This window comes from Felis catus, chromosome F1 (assembly GCF_018350175.1).
Source record: "Felis catus isolate Fca126 chromosome F1, F.catus_Fca126_mat1.0, whole genome shotgun sequence".
NCBI classification, from domain to species: Eukaryota; Metazoa; Chordata; class Mammalia; order Carnivora; family Felidae; genus Felis; species Felis catus.
The window spans coordinates 10693105-10719837 of record NC_058384.1 but is presented as its reverse complement, the minus strand read 5'-3'; the positions used below and the strand labels follow the sequence as shown (position 1 = coordinate 10719837).

Here is a 26733-nt window from a genome sequence, read left to right as displayed (position 1 = left end):
CTAGGGGGCTTAAACCATAGACCTGTATTTCTCACATTTCGGGCGACTGGAAGTCTGAGATCAAGGTGCCACGTGGTTGGAGCCCGGTGAGACCACTCTTCCTAGCTGTCCCCTTGCTGCATCCTCACGTGGATATGGGGAAATGGGACAGGGCAAGCCCTGTGGTCTCTTCTTATGAGGCCCCCACCCTCATGACCTCATCTGCTCCGGATTACCTCCTGAAGGCCCCACTTCTGGATACCATCATACCGGGGTTAGGGCTTCAACGTATGAATTTGGGGAGGAACACACTGAGTCCGCACAGTTCAGGAGGCATCTGCCAGGTTTCTCTGTCGTAAAGTCACTGTTTTTTCCACTTTAATTAAGAAATACACTGGGGGAGAGCCTTCGAGGCCCTGCAAATACCCTGTCTCTCCCTCAGCCTTCACCCACTACTCTTAGCATCCACTGGTGGATCTTGCCTCCAGCGGTTATTACCGTGTTGTTCCGATGGGAAAGTAGCCGGATTTTTAGGGCCATGTTTGAGGGAGATTATCACCCGGATGAGCCATTGGAAGAGAGATTTGAGGGCGCTTGGATCGACTGGAAAAAGCTAGTTGAGGTTACAGTTCTCATCTTTTTCTGGGTGACTTTGGGCAGCTCAGACCGCTTGAGAGAATGGTTCCTGTTCCTGGAATAGAGAGGCCTTCCACCTTCCCTCTCAAGAACGAATTCCCCAGGGTTGTGCGTACTCAGCGGTAGTATTGTTGGGAGATCTTTTCCATGAGGTGGTAAGAAACCAACATCACTGATTTATTTCGTGGGCTGATGGAGTGTTACTTCTTGAGAGAGGAAGGAAGTCGGGGACTTTTTCTTCTTCTTTTTCTCCTTTTTTTTTTTTTTTGTAAGTAGGCTCCATGTCCAACATGGTGCTTGAATTCATGATCCTGAGATCAAGAGAGGGAGTTTTCATTCTGAGCAGAGGAGAAGAAGAACCTTTCCGTACCCCAGTATTGTAACCACCGAAATGCCCATCGCCTGCCCCTGCAAGTCCCTGTTGCCAAGTACAACTTGTGAGCCAGGACTGCATTCACGGTCTGGCTTCATTTCTCCGAGTAACTTACTCAGATTTGGTAAAATCGCTCCTCTTTTAGGCAAAAAGTGTATGTTTTGCCCTCCATTGAAGTGAAGAGTGGGGAAAGAGAAAGAAAGAGGGAAGAGAATAGAGGAGGAGAGGGTAGCCAGCACCAAAACAAACATCGGCTTTTGGCCAGCATTTTCCACGCAGGTCGCCTGTGGTGGTGTCGGCAGAGGCCGTGGGGCCGGGAGAACGCCGGGACGCCCGCTGTGGTTTGGTGGGCAGGTCCGTGGCAGCTGGTGGCCTCCTCCTCGCTGAGGGATGAGCAGTCTTGTGGGAGGCTTTTGGGTTGCAGAGTGTGTGGGCCGATGGGCTCTGTGTACTTGGCCTTCCCCAGCTCCTGAGTGTTGGACACGGAGCAGAACTCGGCTGCCCTTGCTCCAAGCCCCGCCCGCCCCGGGAATGCCCACGCCCTTCTGGGCCGAAGAGGGAGGCCCGGCCTCCACCTCTGGGCCTCGGTCCCTCTGGCCGAGCCAGGGAGCGCGGACCCTCCTCTGACGCCCCCTGTGGGCCTGGGTTGCATCCGCCCAGACTCCTGAACCCCAATCCGCTTTCCGTCCCTGGAGCCTGCGTTCTAGGCCACCTCCCTCACCTCCGGGAGTGCTGAGCTCGGTGGTAGCAGAGGGAAAGAGGGGGCTAAGACCCCTTCCAAAGGAGCAACAGAGGTCTGGCGGGTCTGTCTTGTTCCTCTCCGTTTGCGGGGCCACCTGGCTGCTGCTCTTTCACAGGCGGTCAGCCCGGCCACGGCGGTCTGGCCCCCGTGACTCCCCGAGACCAGGGCACGTTCCGGCTTTCACCACAGCCTCAGAGATGGTGTCCAAACCCCACCGCGGCCTCGGCCAGCCCACTTGGCAGTAGACTGTCCCCCACGGGCCCCTCCCCGAGCCAGGCTTCCCGTGGAGACATGGCCACATTCTGAGGCTGGGGCCCTGGACGGGACCAACATGTCTGGGCCCTTCTCTGGTGCCCATCTCTACAGCAGCACCCAGCAGGGCCCTCTGCACCAGTGTGGTTCCCGAGTTCGTGAAGGGGTGGTCCTGAGAGAAGCCCCCCCCCCCCAGTCGTGTCCTCCTTAGCTCCAGGGAAGGCAGGAAAGCGCTTTCTCCATCACCTCGCACCCTCTGAAAACTCAGGACGGAAGTAAAGATCGGAGCCAGTAAAGATCCCGGCCGTCTCCTGTCTGTAAGGGGACCGTGGGGGTGGGTAGCGGCGGTCTCTTCGGCCTGCTAGGCTGTAGGTGTTCCTCGGGAGGCCAGAGGACTTTGACTTTGTGTGCTGCCTTGTTAATTGCTAAGAGCTCCTTCTCGTGACCTCCGTGGTCTCTGGAGCGTCCGGCTCTTTTGTTCCTGGAGTCGTCATTCTCCCGGTGTTCTCCGGTGTTCTCCGGGGACCCGCGCAGAGTTCTTTGTTTTCTTAAGCTCCCTCCACGGCCTCCGCTGAGATCCGTTTCTTTCCCTTCTTCCTCCGGTATTCCTTCTTCTCCTTCTCTCAAGCTGGGGCCTCCCCTGGAGTGTCCAGTGACGAGGCCCTGGGCTCGGGTGGAGGCCCCGCATCGGGAGCAGGAGGCGCTCGGTCCCCCGGGGAGGGTCCTCCCTCTCCTGCTGAGCGAGCTGAGGGGCGGGGGGTCCCACTGTTAGCTCCGCAGCCTGGCATCGTGCTCTCGCTTTCTCCGGCGATGCCTCGGCCCGTCCCCGGGCCTGCTCCTCTCGCCGTCCTGCCGGTGAGGCGTCCGGGCTGGGCGGAGCCGGAGGAGGGGACCCGCCCCTGCCCAGAGACACTTTCCCTCCGGCCCCACCTGCCGCGGGGGCTCCTGGCCTCCGGTTCCTCAGCTTCCGGGCCCAGTGTGAGAACCGGCCTCCCCCCCAGGCCTCCCCGGCCGCCGGCCTCCGCTCCCTGGGTCCGGCCCGCGGTCCTCGTCGGCACCTTCCCGTTGGCGGGCACTCTCTCCCGCTTGGCGCTTCACGCCTCCGGAACGCAGATTCCCCTCTGCCGCTCGGACCTCAGGAGGTCGCGGCGCGTCCCGTTGTGCGTTTAACCGGAAGATGGTCTCCCAAGACCGCTGCCTCGCGTTCTCCCCGCCCCCCGCCTTGTTGGGGTGTGTCGTTGGGAGAGCTTGCTCTTTGGGGGAGCCATGCCCCCAGGGCAGGAACGAGGGGCAGAGGGGGAGAGGGCGGCCGGGGGCTCCCCGTCTTGCGGTGGGTTGACGGCACGGCTTGCGAGTGACAGAGGGGACAGGAGAGCGGGGGGGGGGGGGGGGGGGGGGGGGCGGTGGAGACCGCTGGAGTGGGAGGGACGGGGGCTGCCCCGGCGGGACCTGGACCGTGCTGACGGCGCCGACTCTGCCTTCCAGACCTGGGCCTGTCCCCACACCTCACGGCGCTCATGGCAGGCGGACAGCCCCTGGGGAACAGCAGCAGCACCGGGGACACCGGCTTCAGCTGCTCCCAGGACTCAGGTAAGCCTCCCGCGCGTCACACGCCCTGGGGCCCGCTTAGGAGCCGGCGGGAGGGACCTCCCCACGCAGGTGCCTTTCCGGTTGCGGCTTTGAGCTCGCCAGCGTCTCCGGGCCTCGGTTTCCGCCCGGATCAAACCGGGATTTCCCTTCCTCTTCTCTCCGCCACACGGGGTTGTTGTGAGATCCAAACGAAGCGAACCCCTTTGAAAAGCTGAAGTGCCGCGTGCCCGTGAGTTGTTACCCTGAGGGTGACACCCTCGGCCGCCACGGGCTCTGGGGTCCAGCTGCCTGGTGTTCAGTGTCTCATTGGCCTTTTCTGAGCTGTGCCATCTGGGGCAAGTTGCTTAATCTCTAAGCCTTGGAGCACCCCGGCTGTGAACTGGGGGTAGCTGGCCCCCATCACGGCAGCTCCCCTGAGGCCACATCCCTGGCTCACCACCCTGGCCTGCTTTGTGCCCTGCCTTTGAGAAACTCGGTCTCCCCGAAGGGACACGTCCCCGGCACAGATGCTCCCCGTCCCCCGTGGCTGCCCCCAGGGGACCCTGCGGGCCGAGCTCCTCCTTCAGGAAGTCCGCCTAGCATGCCGCTGGGCACCTCACCAGGCCCTGGTGAGAGGCGGTGGGCAGAGGCGTCTGCTCCCTATCCTGGGGCCTGTGCCCACGAGCTGGGCCGTAGGGAGTGGGGCTGAGCTGGAACGAGGCGCAGAGGGCTGGGCAGTGGCAGTGGGGGGTGCTCCATCCCCGCTGCCCGGAGCTTGTGAAAACGCCTCTCTGCCTTGACCTGAATCTCCCCCCGCCTCAGCCTGGGACCTCGACGCTGGGGTGGGCCGTGGGCAGGGACCGAGACCAGGCCTTCTGGCGCAGACAGTTTTCCCTGGAGGCAGAATATTCCCTGAGAATGTTCTTTCACCCGTCAGCCAGCGGGTTGAGCCACCGTCACACCGTCTCCTCTTGCCCTGCGTCCCTCGTGTGATTTGAAGGAAAGGAAGGTCTGTGGGTCACTCCCCAGGCTCTTTGCCCATTCGCAGACGACCAGCAGGGATCCGGAGGCAGTGTGACATCCATTCATTCAACAAATATTTACGTGCCCAGCCCTCGCTCTGGCCAGACTCTGTACTAGGTTCCAGAGATCCAGTGGTGAGCTGTACTCATGGAACTTTCTGTGGACCTGGGAAGATGGCCCGTCATCCCACGTGCTTTCAGTAATTCTGCTATTAAAGATTATAACTGGGAGGGCAGCTTTGGAAGGGAGAATTAGAGCAGCTTCTCAGAGAGTGACATTGAACCCCGAAGAGCAAGGAGGTGGCTAGGCAGAAGGCATAGGCGTTGTAGCCGGAGAAGGAGCATGGCCTGGGCCATCACACGGACCGAGCGTGTGTGACTTCCAGCCCCGCCGTTTATCGGCTGTAGTCGTGCCTCCCCGATTAGCTCCTGCCATGTGCCGAGCGCTGTGCCGCATCTTCCCACGTCTCAGCTCACGGTCCTCAGCCAATCCGTGAGGTGGACCGAACTACCATCCCCGCGTCGCAGCCTTGAGGGCGCTGAGGGATTCGGCACCTGCCCGAGATCCTAGGTCCGCGTGGAGCGCGAACTGGTGCTCTGACTCCCAGGGAATGATCTTTCTGGAGGCCAGGCGGTGATGCCTCTGCGGCTTGCTCTGAAACAGCAAGAGGACCCCGGGGCTGCCCTGTCTCCCTCGTTTCCCCAGCACTGAGGCCTTGAAGGATTGAAAGCTGGAGACCGGGATGGAACGAGGCTGGGGACGGTGTCAGGCCAGGGTCCCGGCTCAGCCCAGCCCTCTCTAGTATGACCCCCTGCCTCCCTGCCTTTGTTTCCCCGCTCTTTTAGGGGGTAAATTTTTCAATTCTTTTTTGATCCTCAAAGAACTCTACCTTTTCCGGTTTGAAATGTTGATTTAGCACAACATATTTTAACAGTGACAGGAATTCAGACCGTAAGAAGGATCCTCAGAACACAGAGCTCCGAGGGCCTGCCCCGCACTGAGCCCTGCCCCCGCCCCTCCCTCCCAGGCCCGGCCGACTTCACACTGTGTGTGTGTGGGGGGGGGCAGCCCCACGGGCCTGCTGCAGACTCCCCGGGATGACACCATGCACACGGTGTCCCTCGGGCACCTGCACATGCTGTGGGGCCATGGTCACACCTGTTGGTGGGATTGAATATGTGGGGACGAGGAGGCGAGAGAGGTAGAGAAGGAGGCGGCGAGGAGGACCTCGCACCCCTGGTTCCGTGTGCACAATCCGCCCTTGGTTTCAGGGACAGATGTGATGCTGCTTGAGGACTACACGTCGGATGACAACCCTCCCTCCCACTGTACTTGCCCCCCCAAGAGGAGGAGCTCGGTGACATTTGAGGATGAAGTGGAACAAATGAAAGGTTGGTCTGTGGCTCACTGCTTTGGGACGGCCCGAGGCGGGGCGGGGCGGTGGGGGGGGGGCAGCGGAGGGAAAGGATCCGGGGAAGATTCCTTGGCTCAGCCCTGCTCGCACCCCCAGCGTTCCAGGGCTCCCCGCTGTGCCGGCCACCGTGACCGCTCCCGACCCTGCCGGCCTCACTTGTCCCCGGGCCTCCCCTTGTTGGGGCACGCGGCCCCCGGGCTGGGAAGGTGGGGCTGTCGGACTCTAGATAGATGCGCACGCGCACGCACAGGCCCCATCCTGATTCCCATCTCCTCGGGAAGCCGCCGGACTGGAGAAAACTTTCTGAGCCCTCCACAGTCTGTCCCCTTTGCGGACGCGGTGTGGGTATAAATCTGAACTTGCCCTCTCTGAGCCTCCGCTTCCTCACGGGGAAAATGGAAGCAGTGGCGCCACGAGTGCTCCCCCCTGAGCAGAGGCTGTCGCCTCGACCATCTGTCGTCCCTGGAGTCGATGAGGGCGTGTGAGCCTGTGAGGGGAGTGGGCTCCCGCATTTCGTCTCCTGCGTGTCCTTGTCGCCTCTGGGACGTAGGGTCTGGTTTCCCGTCCGGACAAGCGTGTTAGAAGAGCGACAGGGGACCATCCAGACCGCCCGCGACGTAAGACCCTGTCCTCTGGATCCCCGCACGTGAGGGCGGCCGCCAGAACCACCGGGTGGGGATGTGGGAGAGTCAGGGGATCGGGACAGCGGACTCTGGCCGTCGACGTGGGTCCCGTCAGAGCTTTAGGATCGTAGGGAATCCCACCTCTTCTCCTGCCCCCCTCCCTGACTCCTGCCCGACTGGGGCGGTCGCAGAGCTCAGGAGGCAGATCGGCCACTCTGCCGGTAGAGTAGACTCAGGAACAGAGGACGGCCTGCAGCCTCATGGGCTCTGTGATATATTAGCCCGGAACCAAAGCATGAAGGACTCCCCGCCCCCCCCCAGACCGCCCAGCCCACGGGGGCCAGTCTGGCCCCTTCAGACCCACTTAGTGGGGATGGCGGTTCTGAGGGCCTGTCTGCCGGCAGGGAGGAACAGGGCCGCCCTCGGGTCGCAAGTGAGAGGGGCAGGGAGAGGCGACGTGTGCCCCCCCCACTCTTTGCTTCATTCTTGTGTCCGGCTGCAGACTCCCTGAGACGGGGTGATGGGTGGACGTTGCCTCCTCTCCAGAAGAACGTGAGGGGTAGGAGACACGCCGTCGGGAAAGCTGGCAGTGAGGGCAGTGGCGATGAGAGGCGCTGGGCGTGACGTTGCAGACTCACCTCTCTCTGTTTTTAGTTGTCGGGGGTCCTGATCCTGGGTGGGGCGCGCGGACCTCTGTGTTCCTTCCGACCCGAAGGCTCTGGCAGGTCTGAGCCTGTGTGGCCGGGAGAGAGCCCACGCTCAGGATCGTGGAAGTTTGTAGCGTAGACAGTGTGGTTCTCGGGAGCTGGAACACCAGAGAACTCGTTGAGAGATGGAGAATCTTGAATACCCTCACCCGGGAGTATTTATCAAGCCTTTCTTCCGGGCCAGACCCGAACATCTCAGAAGGACCTGTTTACGGATCGCAGAAACCTTCTGGAGCGGAGCGCCGGGGCCTTCTCGCTCCAGATGGGGAAGCGTCGGTTGGGATACTTCCAGGCGTCCCCTGCTAGTAAATGGGGAGTCGAGGATTTCGGCCCCGGGGGATCTGACCGCAAAAACTACGCCCTCAACCCCCTCGGCGGTGAGGCGTCAGCCGGAATATTCCCGCTAGCCCTCGGTCCCAGCCCTCCGCTAACCGTGTCTCTGCTTCTCCCTCAGATGCTGCCAGGAACCCTATTTTGCACGTGAAAGCCGAAGTGCACGAGTCCCTGGACAGTTACGCAGCCAGCTTGGCCAGGGTCATCGAGGCCGAAGCCAAAATCAACCTGTTCGGGGAGGAGGCTTTGCCGGGGGTCCTGGCGGCCGCGCGGACCGTCCCGGGGGCCGGCTTCGGGGGCCGCCGAGGCAGCAGGACTCCGGCGAGTCAGAGGCTGCAGCTGCAGAGCATCGAAGAAGGGAACGTTTTGGCTGCGGAACAGAGATGAGAGCCCGGGGTGGACCGTCTGTCCCGCGGGGCGTCGCCCGGGGACAGAACACCTGAGGTGTGGCCAGCAGGAAACACCGAACGGCGTGTCTCGTGAGGCCGCGCGTGGGCTCCTTGGAGGTCCTGGCGATGGGACCAGCGGCGTCCGAGGCACGAAGGAAAGCGGACGGAGGTGTGGCCAGGACTTTCCGGCAGGTGGGGCGCAGAAGGGACTAGAGACCAGGGCTGGGAAGGAAACCACCAGGTGGCTGACTCCCTCTTCCTGACCCGGGCGCCCGGCAGGGATCTCAGGCGGTGAGCCCTTCCCAGCGCGCTTCGGGGGACAGCACGTCCTGACCACGCGAGACCAGCCCCCGGCGTCTACGTGGTTGATGCGGCCCCCGTGGGACTGGGGTTCTGCACTGAATGGTCCCCAGAGGAGACCCTGGAGCAGGGCCGGTCAGATGGGAGTTCCCACACTTCCATCCCGGTCGTGACCTTGCAGTCCGCATGGAGCCACCTGCTGGTGCCAGTAGGGACGATCCACAGGCCCCCCCCCCCCCTCCGCCCCGGGGCGGAAGCAGCAGGCCTGAGGCTGCTGTTGCTGAGAATGGGGGCCGTTCTGCCCGCCTCTCTATTGACTGATTCTTTCAAAAGAAGGGAAAAACCACTGTCAAAGCCACGAGGAAGGAGCAGGTGCCAGATGTTTCATTTCCAGAATTTAAAACAAAAATGCGTTCGGTTAGGACAGGCCATGCTCCTCCCAAGCAGGAATGGGGCTGTGGTGCCCAGGTGTCACACAGGACAGCCTCCTCTGACAGGCTGTGGTGGCCCCGCGACCAGTCAGAATTGCAGCTTCCAGCTGCACAGGGACAGTCCCCTCCCCCACCCCCCCATGCAACGGCTGCTGGTCCCCTGGCCCCGGGGCGTGAGGCAGGATGGAGTGCAGACGTCGCTGCACCTGTGCTCCTGGCCCAGCTCCCCCGCTGCTACCATCTGGGACTTCCTGTCGCCCCTCGAAGCCGTCCATCCGGAAAGTGGGATAAAGGGGGCCGGAAGTGGGATTTGAATGGTCTCCAAGGTCATTTCCAGCTGTGATCTTTGAGGTTCTCTATCTGTAGGTTAGAGAGGGGGGCGGGGGGGGGGGGAGGGAGTGGACCCTCCCATGGGCGCAGGCACATCTTTCCAGATGGTTTCTGATGGGTGTATGAAGCCCTGTGGGGCGGGCTTGGTGTGTGGGCTCGTCAGACCTGTTTCGAGCAGGGTCCTGAGCGACCACCCAGGTGTAGGCGGAGGAAGAGGTGGAAGGGGAGCCTCGGGAATGTGATTCGTCTGGTTAGAGCGCGCCCGCCTCCCCCTTCGATCTGGGACATTCGTTGACGTGTGGGCTTTGGGACATTCGTTGACGTGTGGGCTTGCAGTAGTGCTGTGGGCCGGGAGAGAGCCCGTCGAACCGCCTGGGTCATCAGCCGAGCGCCAGACTTTCCCCGCCCTCGCAATTCTAGGCGGGCCGCAGGGGGCAGATTCGCGGAGATCCAGCCGCCCCAGGAAGCGCACTCCGTTGTGGTGTTTTCTTCGGGGGCCTAGCCAGCTCCTGGTGACGCATCGTCCTTTGGCTGCGCTGGGGGTTCCTAAAGCCCTCTCCCGAGGTGAGGGCTCGCTGCCTTCCTGGTGACCGAGCCCATCGGCAGTGCTCCGGGTCAGCAGGGTGCCGGGCACCAGTCTAGGTTCTGGATGGGGTGGGAAGGAGCAGGTGGCTTTTCCAGAGGAGCGGAGGGCACATACGCCTGTGGGATCTGCCCAGACGTGCAGGTCACACGGACTCTGCTCCCACTACTGGGCGTCATTCCTGAATCTTAGGGCCTCTTACGTTTTCTGCGTGTCTTTTTTCCCACGCTTGTCTAGTAAGGGGACCGTGTTCCCGAGAAACCAGTGTGCACGGAATAACCTGGGATGGCTTGCCCACGAGGCCGTTTTGAGAGCAGCATGCCGGCTTGGAACCCAGGGGTTGAAGAGCGCTTCCCCTGGGCTGCGCTCGGCTGGGCTCGGCTGGGCTCTAAGGGAAGAGTCTTGGGACCCCAAGTCCCTGCTGGCGGATCCCAGACTGGCTGCGATTTGCTAGGGTTTCACCTGCGCCTGGCTTTACAGCGTCTGTTTCCCTTTTTTCTGTTGACACTCCTAGGCACTGCGTACCTACTGTGTGCAAAGCACCAGGCTGGCCTCTGGGCGGTGCCTTTAAAGTGTCTTCCTTCACTCGTTATAATACAGGGAGAGACTCGGGTGATACCGAAGATAATGGCAAAGTCAAGTACTTATTCGTTCACCGGAGTGAGGTGGATATTTCCGGGTAGGGCAGCTGGGGATGGCTCCGTGAGGTAGGTGACGACCTCAGAGGACGCGTGGCAGCTAGAACCGTATTTTGCATATTCGGGGATCCAGATCTGCTTGGATCCAGCCTGAGTGAGAGCGAGAGCCGGTGAGGAAAGAGGTGGGCGTGGAGAGGAAAAGTCCACAATTTGCACACGTCTGGAGTTTCCGAGAGGCATTTTGGAGGACACCGGTTCTCGGTGCAGAAGGTCAAAACCCCAGCTGTCCCCACTCCCCCCGGGCCTGTCGGCGTCATACTGCTGTGTGGTGGCAGCTTGAGACCTTCCTAGGGGACCATAGGGACAGTGGCAGGGTGGACATTTGGGCACACAGTTGCTTAAAAACCTCGCTCCCATGTCTTCCCGTTTAAGGCTGTTGTCCATCTCTGCCGCTTTCATCGAGATTGTCATTTGACTGGGTCCCTGCGCTGTGCTGGGGACGCCAGGTCTGGGGGCTCTGGTGGCGCACGCTACAGGGCACACCTGGGCCGCTCCCCCGGCCAGAGGCACTGGAGCTCAGGCGCTTGGGGCCCTGGCCACTAGGTGGCAGCAGCGTGGCTGTGATGCCGCCCGCAGTTCTCGAAAACCCGAAGGGCAAAGCTGAAGGCTCGTCTGCTTCCAGCAGAGCCGGTGCTCCAGAACGCTTCGTCCCCTGCCGCCCTCGGCCTTCAAGGCCCCCTGCTTCCCCGGTAGGCCCTCCCGGGGCGGATCCTGCTCTGCTCCGCTGTGTATGTTACCCAACGTTACCCGGTCGTGCAGGGGAGGTGGGCTCGCGGCTGTAAGACCAGGGCCCCCGGCGCTTGTTCTCGGTCCTCATGCCCGGGGCTGCCAAGTAGTCTGCATGGACCTGCGCCACCGCGAGACTGACTCTGCATTCGTATCGGCCATGGCCTTCGGGTGGGGCCGAAGAGGGAGGAGACGTGCTTTGATACGGGGAGATCTTGTAAGTCCGCTCGCACTTCACCCGCGAGCACGTGTCCATCCTGACGGCGTGGCCCTGAGATGCTTGCGCCTTCGAGATCCGTCTCCGGACGGACCGCAGGGCGTGCTCGTGATGGTGGTCGGCCTTGAGCCCGGCTGCCTCCCGTCCGAGGCCCCGGGAGGGGGACGTGGCTGCCGAAGGGTGAGGCGGGGCACCGGCGCGTAGCCGGTGGGTGACACGCGTGGGCGCGCCCCGTCGCCCGTCGAGCTGCTGAGCCGGCGCTGCGGAGGCGCCCGGCTGAGGCTCTGGTGTGTGCCGCGTCCAGGGGGCCGAGCCCCCGCTGCCGCTCGCGAGCGGGCGTTGTTAGGCCCTTCGGTCTTTCCACGTCGCAGTTGTGATACTTCTCTGGGGGGACGCGGATTCCAGGTGGGTCCCCTCCCAGGTGACGGTGTGGATTGAAGCGCCCTGCGCGGGACCGGGCGTGGCTGGTGCCGAGCCCTATGGTGACGTCCCAGTGACCGTGGGTGACGTCCCAGTGACCGTGGGTGGGTGCGTTAGGCCGGTTTTACAGGGGCTTCTCCGGGACAGGAAGTGAGAATCTTGGCAACTGTGATCCTAGGCGGGAGGTGCTGGGGGCTGCTTCTGTGGGAATCATGTTGTGTATATAGCACAGGAGGGTCTTCTGGGAAGAGACACGCGGTGAGGAAGGGGAAGGCAATGGACAGGAGGGAGGAGAGAGAGGCAGGTAGCATCTGGAACTCGAGTCTGAAAGGAGCAAAGTGAGCTTTTCTGTTGCAGAGTCCCGAACCACAGCACAAGCCCAGCCTTGACCTCCCTTACAGCTTGAGTCGTGACCTGGGCGCTAAGGACAGCTCTGTCTTGCAGTGACAGTGACTGCTTGGCCATGGGTCTTGGGCTCACAGGATCTTTGGTCCTCTCAGTCCCTGATGGGAGAGGTGGCCCAGGGACAGGAGTCCGTGCTACTATGCACAGTGGATCCAGGACCCCAGGGGAATCCCGTGGGAGACAGAAGGAACCTCACCCTGAAGTAAAGGACAGTGGCTGTCGTATGTGACTACAAGAGGGGACAGAGTCTGACCCCCCCCTTCTGGGTTGGGGAGAGGGAACACAGAATCCAGGGAGCCCTAGGGAAGCCTAGGAATTGTCCGAGGTCCCAGAGTGCATTAAGCCAGAGTCTGGGTCAAACGCCAGGTCTTGGCCATGTCGCTGAGCGAAGGAGCCAGCTTTGCAGCTGGAGGAGGTTGGGGGGGGGAGGCGTGAGGTGAGGTGGGGGGAGAAAGTAAAAGTCCTCGTTATCAGACTAGGCCAGCTGCCCTTAGAAGGTAGAAACCATTGTAAACCGAGGAGTTTGGGAGCCTGGAATACCGGCTCGCCAGACCTAAAAAAACCTGCGACCCAAGGAAAGTGGGTTCATTCGAGAGATTTCAAAGCACAAACTCAAGTCTGCATAAGGTTACTAAGAGCACAGTTTTGCTTAATGATATTTCTAGAACATAATATGCAAAGCTGCATTCATTTCCCTCAGAATTTTCCTGAATAGTATTAATAGCTTAGGAATTCGAAGACATTTGTTTTTCCTTTTCACACCACCATTCTGAAATATCCCAAGTCCCGGGCAAGTGGCCACTCCCGATGAAGACAGCCCCGCGGAGGATGGGCAGCCTGGGCCTGCGTGGCCACAGAGTGTGGTGGAAAGAGCGGGTTTGCCTGGAAACAGGTCTGTCCCTCTGTGAGGTGTGTGTGTTCTAGGAGGCGGAGCTGCGCCGTGTTCTGATAACGGACCCCCGGATGCAAAACTTGTTAAAGACCTTCAGAGCAAAACAAAAAACAAAGCTAGTCCTGAAATAAATTGCACTTGAAGTTTTGGGATGATTTTTTTTTTTTTAAGGTAAGAAAAACGTTTAGGGTTCTTATAAATCACAATATTTATAAACAAGTAAAAGTAGATTTAGAGTAGCTTTGTTTACCCAGTTGGTTAAATATCCGTTTCGGTACGTGTCTGTGGAGACCGTGGATCTGTACTTGGACTTCTGGGGCCGGGGACTTTCTGAGAGCCTCCACCGTTACCTACTGTGTGCAGCCACACCCCTGTCCGCAGCCTCCCTCCCCGGGGCTCACGAGAGGAAGGAGACCGCGCAGGAAGGCGCCAACTGCCGTAGGATTAGGAGGCGTCGACACCCCACAGTCACCTTGCTGCATCCCTCCGTGTGCTTTTCATAAATTCTTCAAGACGTCGTCTCTACACCCGACGTGGGGCTCAGACTCAAAATCCCAAGGTCAAGAGTCACGTGCTCTACTGACCGAGCCGGCCGGAAGCCCCAGTGCAGGGTTCTTAAAGGAGGTTTGACGAACGGCCATGCGCCGTCTCTAAGCCTGTCCCGTAACCAGAGTCAGGGGCGGCTGGCAGGTTGCCACTGAGACTCAGCAACCCCCAGGCACCTTCGCCCAGCTCCCTCACCTGCCACCACCGCAGCCTTAATCCTGTGTCGGAGCAGCACGTGGGCCCTGCGGTCCGGGTCCCCAACATGCAGTGAGTCATGGAAGTGACCACGGAGGTGTCCCCTGTGCCTCCGCAGAATGTTTTCTCTTCGCTGCCTCCTTGCCTGCTGGTCTGGCCCACCTGCTCCTTTGTAACATAAGGTACCAGATGCTGCAGAATTTAACAGGGTGGGGGGATAACTCCTTTGACAAGTACTGTTACATTTAAAAAGTTTGAAGGTTCCTAGCACAAGTGAACAGGAAGTTCAGAGTTCCCATATGCCCCCTGCCCACCCCCCAGGCTCCCCTCCTACCGACAGTCTGTGCCAGAGCGGACAATTGCGATTTTATTTTCATTTTTTTAAATCTTATAGAGAGAGGGAGAGGGAAAGAGAGAGGATCTTACGCAGGTTCCACGCTTGGTACGGAGCCCAACGAGGGGCTCGATCCCATGACCCTGGGTCATGACCTGAGCTGAAGTCAAGGGTCGGTTGCTCAACTGACTGAGACACCCAGGCAGCCCTTGATTTTCTTCTATGCTCTTCCAGCCAAAGAGCTTCCTTGACCTCCCCCTCGAGCCTTCTAGTAGCCTCTGCCCCGTGAGCCTTGCAGCACCTCTCTAGAGCATATCCGGCACGGTTTCGTTACAGTGCAAGGAACGACGTGGGTTTTTGTGCTTGTGGTAGTCACTTCAGTTCTGTCAAGCCCTTCAACCTCCGTGGTTTCGTGTGGTCCCCACACAGCCCCTGGGACACAGGTGGTACAATAGGAATACATCCATCTTACGGAGGAGGAGGCCCGCCCAGAGAAGTCAGATGGCTTAAACAGGTCACACAAGTAATTGGGAATCAGAAGCGAAGACCTTTGTACTTCCCAGAAATCATGCAATTGTCCTGTTCGGCTACAGCTCGGATTCCTTTTCCCTTTACTATTCGCCACATCTCCTGACGTGAGAACGTGTCTGTCCCGTCCAGGGCAAGAGCTAGATGTTGAAGTCTACCTGAAGTTGCTGAGCCAGCAGAAGAGTTACTTTTCTTCCGTCCAAAAAGCCAGTCTGCCTTCTCTTGGTCGGTGTCCCTGGGCTTCCCGCCATCTTCTGCCGCCGGGCGAAGGGGCGATGCCTGGTCGCCGCGAGGGAGAGGGTGCTTCGCCCGCTACACCCGTGAGTCCATTCGTGGCCCAGCCGGAGGAAGTGGCACGAAGGGGAGAGGAGGGAGGATGACAGCAGGGTGGCCTCTGCAGGGGTGGTTTCGGCTCAGAAGGTGCAGGCCTGGGTGGAGACGGCCTAAGGGGGGGGTGGAGTTGGACACCAGAGTTGAGGGGGACCCAGAATTACAAGACTGGACGGTCGACAGCTCGTGGCTGAAACCGAGAAGTTGGAGAGAGGAAGCCGGGGGGCCAGCGCTTTCGGAACGAGCTTGCGCTGGTCCGTCACGTGAGCTACCCGTGATGCTCTGGGCCTGTTGCCGGCAGCCTAACTCCTGTACTTGGGTGAAGAGGGATCACGAACCATGAAAGATGGAGATTAGAGGTGAAGGTAACGTGCTCTGGAAGGAGAAATGAGAAAAGCTCCTCTATGTGATTCTAGCACACAGAAGTCACAACAGAAAAGGTTATCAGATCTAGAAAAGAATAGAGAAAGAGCCTTATGTTATAGAGAAGACTGGAGAATGTGGGTCGGGGTAGTAAGGCATTCAATGAAAAGTCAAATTCAGGACATCTTAAAACAACCAACTTCTTTTATTAGAAAGCAACAAACATGCAAATGGCAAGTGTAGAAATTTATCTGAACCAACATTTTCACTATAATGAAAATTACTCTCCACGTTGACCCAAGCTCTCCTATCCGAAGGTTAGGGAAAATATTGCACTTTGCATTTTCTAGCACTCCTCATACATGGCAAAAAGTTTTAAAAACATTTTGCCAGTTTTGTTTTACACGCTCTCCCAAATTCATGCACACAGTCATTCCAAACCAATGTCAGGTTATCCCCAAAAAAGGGAGAAACTCCAAAACACCATAACCTTAGAATTGCACTAAAGCTCCGTAAAGAGAAAATATAATCAATGTCTTATACAAATTTCAGACCATCTAAGTGCTTGCCAATAAGAGCTGGTTATTCCTCATCCTCATTTTCATTCTCCTGACCAGAACCTTCTGATCGGTCACCCTCCAGCCGGTCTGGAAAACACACAGAGGAGACGCACAAAAAGAAACACTGTTAGAATTACGATTAAGATAATTTTCAATAGCTTCTATTTGAAACCGAAGAAAATGTATACATCTGACCATATCATCGTGTAAACATCAGTTCACCTCCGTGTGTAGGGAAGCTATTTTTTGCCGCTAGAAGCAAATAAGAGAGTCCGGGAAACAGCACTATACCTTTGAATATGCATGTAATTCTAACCGTAATACAAATTAAAAAGAAAAACCCTAAGGATCCGGATATATCCCGGTCTACTGCGGAGTTTTTCAGATCGTGTTCCTTGGAGTCCAGGAGCCTAAGGAGGTGTCTCGTGACACCAGTTGACCGAGGGGGGCTGTGGGGGAACCCGGGGAACATTCCTAAGGATCTGTGTATTCTGTTGATAAAAAACATTTTTTCAGTTAAATATCTGCTATGTTCCAGGCGTCGTGCTAAGGATACAATGGTGACCAAAACAGACCCGCGGTCTCTGCCCTCGAGGGAATACGGGATGGTGAACTGGCACGTGACACGGCCCGCTGTCCCCGACCGTCACGGTTTGCGCGTCTTGCTCCTCTGCTTGGGACCCTCGCCCCGTCCTGCAGCCGTAAAGCTTCTGCGCACCCACTCAGTGCGACCGTTATCCCGTGTGAAACGTTTCTGGGACTTTTCCAACCCCCCACTTGCAGAATGAGGAACTCCTGCCTCTACATTCCAGACTCTCCCGTGTGTCCCGTATAAAGATGACCTAACTGCGGAGACAGGTCGTGTGTGTCTTACAGACTAGACTTGAAGGGCTCTGAGCTCCTGGGAGGGTAGGAACTTTTTCTTTTTTCTTCTGTCCTCAGAGCCTGGTACAGCAATCCACGCATATAGGTTTTACTAGGATACGTTACGTTAGGTTATGTGAAGAAGGCCACTTGAAAAGCCCCTGTCACCGCTAGCATGGAGCCCATTCTGTCACAGGAACACTCCCCCAGGGCAGAGTGGAAAACACGGAGATCAGACGTGGGGGAGAGCTTCAGTCCCGGCTGTCAACAGCAAGAAGACTGAAGCCTGAGCTTTTACTTAGGACCTCCAGAGGCGTCAACTCTCCCACTGGGTCACTGGGTCCTAGGTCAACACCACCAAGAGCAGTGTACAGAGGGACTGTGTGCTTTCTGTCCAAGTGAATGAGACTAAATCCCCTCTATGCTGACTCCATTTTGAAATCAAACTAATGAGATGATGTATATGATCTATAATCTGAACCACACAAGTTTTAGCTATTATTATTATTATATAGTACGTGTTCCATACACATTTGCAAAATAAATGAACCAAAATAAGGTTTGGATTGACCTTCATATATCAACCACTAAGGAATCCAAGCACAGTGGAAGAATTTCTGGTCAGTACTAACGAATGTTAGTATTAAAGAGATTATAATCTTTATATTGTGATACGCTTTCACGAGGGAGCGAAACACGAAGTCGCTATCTGCCTCGGTAGATTGCCGTGAGTGGGAATCCTGGACACGGCTGACTATATTCAACAAACCTATTCCTGTCCCACTGGAAGCACGAGGAAGGAGTGTCCGCCTGTTTCAAAGTGCGCCGGTTCTTACCCACATTCCTTTCGCTCGTCACACTATGCGTGAAGATGGGGAAACGGAGGGTCAACGAGAATTGTCACAGTCTTTAACTCAGGGAGTTTACTGCAGACAACAGACTTCTGCAGAGTCCAGAGCAAGCCGCAGAGTCAAGCGAGGGCCAAGTGTCTAGCATAGGCCAGCGAATGACTGACCGTGACTCCCGGAATGAGAAGAGGGCAGAACGGTGGTTCTTTTTTCAAGTCCATCACAGTCACTGCAGAGTCCTCTCTCAGAACATAAGCCCAATTTCTAAGAATAAAAGAAACCTTCTGTTCGTGAAGTCCCACCTCTCCGAGGCAGGGAAACCGCACCGCGGCTCAATGTTTACACCGACCTCTGGTTGGCAGTTACAGACCGGGGAGGCCTGACAAACCCTGTTCCTTGAAACGAAAACTGAAAATAAGAATCGCTTCTAAATCCACTGTTTTTAAACGCAGACAATACCGTGATAGGAAAAGGCAGGATAAAACGGCGGAGAGGGACAGGTTAGGTAGGACCCGGAGGCTCTGGGCGGGGAGGACCACGTATTTCGTAACAGCGCTGGGAGTGTCTGACTACAGCCAACCCCCGCAGGCACAAACAAGGTCCCTCTTAGGAATGTAACAAACGCCATCCGCTCCCCCTCAGGGGCCCCTCAGGAATTGGACAATCAAAATACCTAACTAGAAAAGCAAACCATAAAACGTGTGTTACAGGAGGGACAGTATGACTCCTCGTACGATGGAACCGAGTCAACCAGGAACGGACGGACGACCCAGCACCTAGAGCTGTCCCGCCAGTAAGGGTAGGACCTGAGAAGGAACAAGGGGGCGGGGAAGGGAGAGGCGACCAGAATCTTCCAGACAAAGGCCCTTGCCTGCAGTCCCGGGCATTCGCTTTCAAATGTGCCCCGTCAAGAGAGCTTCCATGCTCTTCTCCCTTCCTGCCCTTACGCTCCGTAAACTTTGGCCTGCTGCTCCTTTTGTGTCGCCTCTGAGTTCTTCGAAGCGGCGAGACAAGGAACCCTGGGTACTGAGGTGAGAAATCCTGCAACGGTACCAAACTGTTTTTGTAAATAAGGTTTATGTTTGTGGGAAGCCTTTTTTATTCTTGTTAGGAATATTTCCTCAGGAAATTATTTTTGGTCGGGGAAATACGAAGAGATAGAGAGGAAAACAATTCCCCGAAGGAAACCTGTGTTGCACAAAAATACCGTGCAGTTCTCCAGACCATCCTTCACAAAATTATTTATTTTTCTAAGAAAAAGAATAAATATGTGACTTACTGTTAGAGATGTGACCCTAGAAATTCATTCATTTATTCAACAGACATTTGATGAACAACGAATACGTGCCAGGCGCTGTTCTAGGAGTTAAATATCCAGCTATGAATAAGACAAACTAGGTCTCTGCTCTCAATGAGACCACTTCCGAAAGGGGAAAAATCGAAAACAAGACAACCAACATTTTCCCCCTTTAATCTGTAAGAAGGCAGCAGATACAGTAACGAAAAGTTGGGCTAAGTACTTGAGGAAAATAGGCAAGGAACAGAGTGGGTGAGTGAGAGGCAGGGCACGAGCGAGAAGGCACACGAAGCAACGTCACGTTGGGTGAAGCGTCTACCGAGACTTTTCTAAGGAGGTGACGCTGGAGCTGAGGGCTCAACTGTATGTTCAGTTCAGGGCCAGAGTCCTTCAGGCAAAGGAAACAGTCAGTGCAAAGGTCCTAAATGTGCTAATAAGCTTGATCAGTCTGAGGAGAGAAGAGGCCGGCCGGCGTGCTGAAACGCAGTGCGCTACGGGGGTGACTGGAACGACTGGAAGTCAGAGGCTGGCAAGGTTTAGATCGTGTAGGACCTGGCAGACCAGGTCTTTTTTTTTTTTAATAAAAATTTTTTAAAATCTTTATTTTTGAGAGAGCGAGTGAGCGCGAGAGAGAGCGCAAGTGGGGGAAGGGCAGAGAGAGAGGGAGACACAGAATCCGAAACGGGCTCCAGGCTCTGAGCTGTCATCACAGAGCCCGAGGCGGGGCTCAAACTCACGAACCACGAGATCATCACCCGAGCTGCAACTGGACACTCAACCGACTGAGCCACCCAGGTGCCCCAGACCAGTCTTTATTTTACGGGCAACGGGGATCCCCCAAGAATTTTAAGTGGGGTGACAGAGCCTAATTTATGTAAAAAAGGGGCCAATAAACTGACTTGGGCAAATCCAGCCCATAGCCTGTTTTTGCAAATAAACTTTTATTAAAACAGAGCCACGCCCATTCACCTACAGATTACGTGTGGCCACTTTTACATGACCACATCAGAGATGAGTAGCTACAGCAGACACCAAGTGACCCACAAAGTCTAAAATAGTTACTATTTTGCCATTTCAAGAAAAAATTTGCTGACCCACGTTTTGAAAAAGATCCCTCTGGCCACCCTATGGAAATCAGACTGTGTGAAGGCGGGGGTGGGAGCAGGGAGACCAAGAGTAGGTGAATATGGCTATATTCCGAAGTAAAGTCACAACTGCTGACGCAGTGAACCTGTGCATAGGACTTGGTAAGTGCCGTGAGCTCAGTCGAGGTCGGGCTCTGGCACCAACCACGGAGGGCACCATGGCCACCTAGAGCTCCGTGGGCCAAGGCCCAGAGGTATGAAGGGAAGTATGTCAAGTGATGCTTCTGGGTTTCCTAAGTCATGCTAACACATCTGGACTCTGTCCTGAGAACATGAGAGGCACATTTTAAGGAGAGGAGTAAATAACCAGATACTGAGACATTCTAGAAGGGGTTAGAGTGGTCCAAACACACAATTCCCATCTCTCCAAAGTCTATCAAAACTTCCAGGGGTCTCAGAACTGCCTTTACGTCTCAAGAAGTGGCTGGCCCGCACTAGAAGTCTTTGTAGAGGCCGCTTTTAGGCAAACAGGCTCGAGCAACGGACTGTTTAAGGGGCCCACAGCGACCACCCGGCTGGATACAGACAGGCCCACCAGGCGACCCACCTCAAAATAGCCAGAGGCCCTAAGTGACCCACGGGCTCCTTACAACCAGGCACAGCTACCAATAAAGGGAAAATTCCACGGCAGCCACACCTCCTCATCTCCTTTAAAAACAGCCTCCACCCACTGCCTCCTTGCAGACAGCTTCTGTGCCTGCCTGCCCCCGCTCCCCAGCCGCCTATTCAGTAAACCTCTATCTCCTTTGTTCCGCCTCAGGTGAGTTCCCCCCCACCCCTCTACCCGATCGTTGCCCCACATTTGGGGGCCCCCATCCGAAGCATACACCACATTCAGACACCACAGTCTTTACTGCTGTCCTCATGGGAATGATTCTGCATGCTGTTTTGAAAATGCAGAAGCTCAAACCCTATTCAGATCAAATGAGTAAGAATCTTCAAGGGGTAGGACCCAAGTATTTGTAGTTGACAAAGCCGCACCGGGGATCTGAAGTGCAGCCTTCGCTGAAGATCACAGCTCGGCCAGGAAGAGGCCGCCCAGTACCTGTTCCCTGGGCCTCCCAGGAAGCCTTGTGGAGTAATGGAGGGGCTGGACTATTCTGGAGCTAGCCTGGGCTTACTTGATCCTCGTCCATCACTAACTCTCCTTGAGTACCTGCACACGCTCACGGTACTCCAAGAACTGGAGACAAGGAGCAAAGGAGAGGAAAGGGGGGAATAACTGACTCATCAAGTAACCTGATGTCTTAAGGATAAAAACACCTCTCGGGAACATCTTTCTTTCCAGTCTTTTACATAAGAGAAGCAAGAGGGTGAGCTGACTAAACCAATTAGAAGGTGTTTTTGGTTGACGGCAAAAAGAACCGGAAGCAAAGGAATCTTCACAGTATGAGACGTCTTCTCTAACACTCAAATCAAAGGAGGCCAGTAGTAGCTGTTGGCGAACGAACCACGTGAGCACCCGTACAAAACAGATTCTGCACAGACCAGAGAAGAATGTTTTCCACAGAAAAACTAAGGAAGAGCCCTTCGCCAGATAAACTCTTCAGAACAAGCAAGTTTTAAGAATCCTAATTGGCAAATGTTCTAGAAAAGCTGCCTTCTCAAGTCTGAAATCTAGATGAATTTTAAGGGTTACTCACTGTTACTGACGAAAATGGATCAAAAATCTTAGTCATTAATGTGATAATACAGGAGCCTAAAAGCTACCGCAAAAATATTTGGTTGGACTACTAACATTTTCTGTTTACGTTCCACGTTTATTTTTTGTTTTGACCATTTGAAAATCTCATTCTTTCCTGGTAGTAGTTAATATTTACAATTTCATGATTTTCTCCCCATCTCATATGAGTTTCTTTCAATTCTTTAGATGTGCTCCACACTCTTTCTCCTCCAGGACTTCGAAAAATGCTACATACCCTTTACTTTGCCTGGAATATTTGTCCCTACTCTCTCTGAGGAAGTGATATTTAATCCACCGCTTACAAAGACCTGAAGGATAAGCAAAATGATCCTAACGAAGAGTGAGGATGGGAGGGGGACAGCATGATGATAAAGATCCTGAGGTGGAAAAGAGTTTGACGTGCCCCCAAATTCAAAAAGGGCCAGAGTGGATGGAATGGACCCAGAAGGAGAAAATACTGCGAACGAGCCTGTAAAGAAGCTTGAGATCAGATCACCCGGGGGGCTGCGTCTCATATTTCTGATCTGAACGTATTCCTACAAGTGAACTTTCTAGGTCAAAGGGGAGTAAGGGCATGGAACTCAGTTTCACACCTAGGCTTCACCATTCATCAGCTGTATGAGCTGGGGGGAGCTATTACGAATAAATAACCGACTTTCTAGAGGGTTGGAGCTCACTGGGAAACATCTGTGAAATGAGTAGTATGGTGCCTGACACATTACAGGTACTCTAGAAACGATGGCCGCTGTTATTATTAAATAATAGGGAATACCCAACATATGAAGACATTTAATTTGTGAAATCAGTGAAGAACAACAAACGCTGTCTCGCTTGATAAATGTACTTTGTTTACAATGGACACTGGATCTTTTCTACTGTTATGAACACTGATTATATTCACTTCCTTCTTGAATATTAATTGTAATATATACGATTTTGTGTTTCTTTGGCATTGAACCTCACGGTTTATCATCGAAAACAAAGAGTATTTAAAAACCCATACTGAGGTATCTGTTTCGACCTTCACAGTAGCATGTAACACTTATTTTTGTCTCGGCTAGGAGTAATTTTGACCACATCTACCATGAAAGGGTACCTTACTGTAGAACATGGCGTAAGGTTTATGGTATGGTCCTCCACCCTGAGAAGAGAAGCACAGCTGATAAAAGTTTTTAAGTGACTCTGTCTTTTCATTTGGACGCTTTTCAATAAATTTGGTTCATGAGGAAGTAAGTTTACTGTACTAAGATCCAGGGTTCACAGAACTCCTAGCTCAGGAATTACATTGCCCTCGTTTTGTGGTCAAAGGAAATTATACAAATCACTTTGAAGCAGATCTTAAATAACAGCATGTTTTTCAAATGTAACAATGGTTTGAATAATACAATGACAGTCCTTACCAGCTCTGATATGATTCAGTGAAGCCAACATCCTCAACATGAAAGAGGCTGGGACTGTGATGGTGTTTCTAGTCTCCTCCAGCATGAGTTCGTTTCGAGTTATAACCTAGGGCAAGTTAAACAACCAGGTCAGAAGCAATGAAGTAACTATACGTTCCCATGAAGATTAGGAGAACAGTAAAAAAATTAGCACGTCCTAAGAGGAATTACTTCATTCTTTCCATGTACGCCGTGTATATTTCCACCCTAAGGCTACTCGATGCCAGGTAATTAACTTGCAGTGAGGGAGTAACATCACCGAACGCTACTCTTTCAACTGGCAGCAGAGAGAAAGGTCACACTTTGAGGCTACTTAAAACATTCAAGAATTCAATGAATTTTTTCTTGTAACTTGTTTCCCCGAGCAGCCTACCTTGTGTCTGCTCATTATTTTCCCCTACGACAGAGCTGATGCTCTTAGTGAGGGAGGGGTGTGAAATTACTATCCCTGGGTCATTTGGATCTCTGGAGAAAACGTTACCTTGACTGAGGCAAAGTAATCTTGAAAAATAAAGTTTTGGATTAAGAGTTACCAATGAATCGTATCTTAAGTACCAAGAACAGGACTAAATGATTACCCATAAACACCTAGGAATCTACCATACAGTCATGAGCAAAGGGGGAAGAAGAAAGAGGGAACCGCAAAGCGTGTGGCAAAGGAAAAAAGAAAGAAAGGAAAGCGGGAGAGTAAGAGAAAGATGCTAATGTCATCAATGGTTCCCCAGTGATTTACACACTTTCAACTCATGGGGCACCCCGGGGCCCTTTAAAATCTTGCCCCAGGGAGCCGCTTTCTTACCCACTCACCCCTGGTTCGTTATTTACCTACCTTAGGACACCTTGGAACATGCTGATCCTTCATCTCAAGTACTCCTCAGCTCCCTGTCTGCCTGGTGAACTCTGTCCAATTTGTACTTCCTCTGCAAAGACCCCCCCCCATCCCATCTACCCCATTTATAAGCACCTCTGCACCTTGTCACAGGCTTCCAGAACACTGTGTGTGCCTCCCTACATTCTGGCTGACTGTTCACAAGTCTGTCTTTCCCACCAGCCTAAAAGCTCTGAGGGAAGGTTTATTTTTTAAAATTCATGAGGGCGCCTGGGTGGCTCAGTCGGCTGGGCATCCGACTTTGGCTCAGGTCATGATCTCGCAAGTTTGTGGGTTCAAGGCCTGCGTTGGGCTCTGTGTGGACAGCTCAGAGCCTGGAGCCTGCTTCGGATTCTGTGTCTCCCTCTCCCTCTGCCCTCCCCGGCTAGCGCGCTCTCTCTCTCTCTCAAAAATAAACAACAAAAAAAAGTTAAAAAAAAAAAATAAAAAAAAAAATAAAATTCAGCACTGTGCCTGACATAGAAGTTATAAATGTCTACTAGAAAGCAGATGTGGGAACTGTGCCGTGAACTGTCAACCCTGGTCTAGAGCTCTGGCTTTCTAACTAACATTTCTCAGTAATGGACCCTCACTTTATGTTTTTAAGAGAATGCAGCATCTACTTGAGCTGCATTCACAGAATGCAGAAACTCACAGAAACTCACCAGTTACGTCAGGAGCTAACTGATTAATGCCATGGACCCTTATTTTCATAAGACATCTTCTATGAAAACCCACTAATGAAAACCCCAGCTGAAGTTAGGGAGGAAAAGCCCAGAATTCAGCGTTTGTGTCATCCACCTTCCCTCTTCTCATCCCACAAAAAACCTACAGCTTCACACAACCCAGTTTGGAAGCTGTTGGCTTAACAAGGAGCTGAAGAAATCTAAAATATAACAAAAAGGAAAAGATTCTCCAGTCATTTGTTCTGCTACTTATTTGGCTGTGATTATGGAGGGCAGCCAGAGTAAAACTATTTTCTTAAAAGGACAGAAGGTTTTTTAAATGACTCTTCATTGCAAAAGCACAGATAGTCAATCTGTTTTTCTTAAACTATAATACACTTAATCTGGTATTACCGATGATCAGTCTTACAATTATCAAAATACTCTGATTTTTACTTCTCTAGTATTATAGGCATGTTATTGTTTCTTTTTCTTAAAATTCGACCTCCTCAATTAAATAAACTTGTTTATGTTACCAACTAATAATGAGCTGATGGGAGTCTTCTTAAGAAAGCATTTCAGGAATAAAGTGACATACACTCATTATAATAAGTATAAGTAAAAAACTTACTTCATCAGCAAGTTTTCGGTTAAAAATCCTGGACTCTTCTAGTGGTGACCAGATCTTTATGTCATAATCTATGCCAGATGAGGCTAGAACTAGAAATAAAATGTGCATATTAACATAAAGCATAAAAACAAGCCATTAAGACATGCATATGTTATACATTATGCATGTATATATATGCATGTATGTATATGCATATACACATATGTACATGTACAGCAAAACTGAGCTGGAATGGAAATTGTACTGATATATTTGTTAACTGAAAATATGATTTTGAAGATTTTCTAAAAGTTACCCTGGAATATAATTTGAAGACTATCTTGAAATCACTCAAATTTCTTTCTTTTCCATCGCTCTTTTATGAGAAACATGGGCAATGTCAAATGGAAGGCAAGAACAAGCCACGCTCTCTCATTCTGGTACATTAACTTGGCCACGTGAAGACTAAAAAGGCTTGGAGATTGAGTTTGGGGAAGTAATGCGAAGTTCAGTCGGCCAAAGCTCTTGCAACTGATAATACTTGGAGGAAATATTAGCAGGATAAACTATCTCCCCATACTTTCTGCCAAAAGGAGGTTCTAAGTGTTTTTTGATTGAAACCCAGTGAGAGTCATAACTGACTCTAGCGGCTGCCTTCTAGGATAATATGCATTATTTTTATATTAAAAACTAGCACAAAACTGGAGCTGATGTACAGATTTCTAGCCTTTGCCTTATAAACGGCCATCTTACTTGGGTCAAACGGATGTGGCTGCAGGCAGTTTACCACATGATTATCAGCTTCCAGAAGCATTAAATGCTCAGCAGTGTGACGATCCCAGATGAAGATATGGCCACAATCAGAACCACTCATTACAAAATTAGCACCCCAGAAATTGGCTTCTTTTATCTAAGGGTTTAGAAAAAGGAAATTAGAAGAAAACTCAAATCAGAGTTATTAAAACAAAGACTTAGTCTATTCTGCAACTGAAAATATTCGAAAAGAATAAAAAAATAGAAGAGAATCTTTGTCTTCTATTACTTTAAAAATGATACAGATTTTTCAGCAAGCATGATATGGTACTAAGTAATGAAAAGTTCCCCATGAACACAGAGATTCTGCTCTGTTCAACGCTATATTTATAGGGCCTAAAACAGTACTTGGCGACACCAGGTGCTGAATTAGTAACTGCTAAATGAATGAATGGGATTTCTGGGACTGGGCAGTGTAATGGAAACTTCTATATATGTTGCTGACCTTTCCAAAAATGGTTCCATTTTAGGTTTATAATAAAAAGTTCATAGAAAAAAACGAATAGTTCCTTTTTCTATTTTGCTTTATGATAAAAGAACAAAAAGTACCAATCTTTTTATTAGCTATTCTCCCGCAACTGAGAAAGGATATAGCGTATTTA

The 26733-nt window shown here is 53.4% G+C and overlaps 2 protein-coding genes across 29 annotated transcripts in view; one reads left to right on the top strand and one right to left on the bottom strand.

Moving 5' to 3' along the window:
- GPR161 (G protein-coupled receptor 161) overlaps positions 1-23707 on the top strand; it is a 79963-nt gene extending 56256 nt beyond the window's left edge. For 11 of the 20 annotated variants that reach the window (XM_045049466.1, XM_045049467.1, XM_045049465.1 and 8 more), the window contains 3 exons: positions 3468-3572; positions 5846-5965; positions 7773-23707. In XM_045049466.1, the coding sequence (XP_044905401.1) occupies positions 3468-3572; positions 5846-5965; positions 7773-8038 (491 nt within the window). In that variant the 3' untranslated portion in view covers positions 8039-23707. The remainder of the gene's footprint in view (positions 1-3467; positions 3573-5845; positions 5966-7772) is intronic. The other 9 variants (XR_006592134.1, XR_006592133.1, XR_006592132.1 and 6 more) reach the window with 9 other exon arrangements.
- DCAF6 (DDB1 and CUL4 associated factor 6) overlaps positions 15525-26733 on the bottom strand; it is a 134107-nt gene continuing 122898 nt past the window's right edge. For all 9 annotated transcript variants that reach the window (XM_003999156.6, XM_045049454.1, XM_045049455.1 and 6 more), the window contains 4 exons: positions 26072-26228; positions 25340-25428; positions 23137-23242; positions 15525-15985 (listed from right to left, as the gene is read on the bottom strand). In XM_003999156.6, coding sequence (XP_003999205.5) covers positions 15921-15985; positions 23137-23242; positions 25340-25428; positions 26072-26228 — 417 coding nt within the window. In that variant the 3' untranslated portion in view covers positions 15525-15920. The remainder of the gene's footprint in view (positions 15986-23136; positions 23243-25339; positions 25429-26071; positions 26229-26733) is intronic.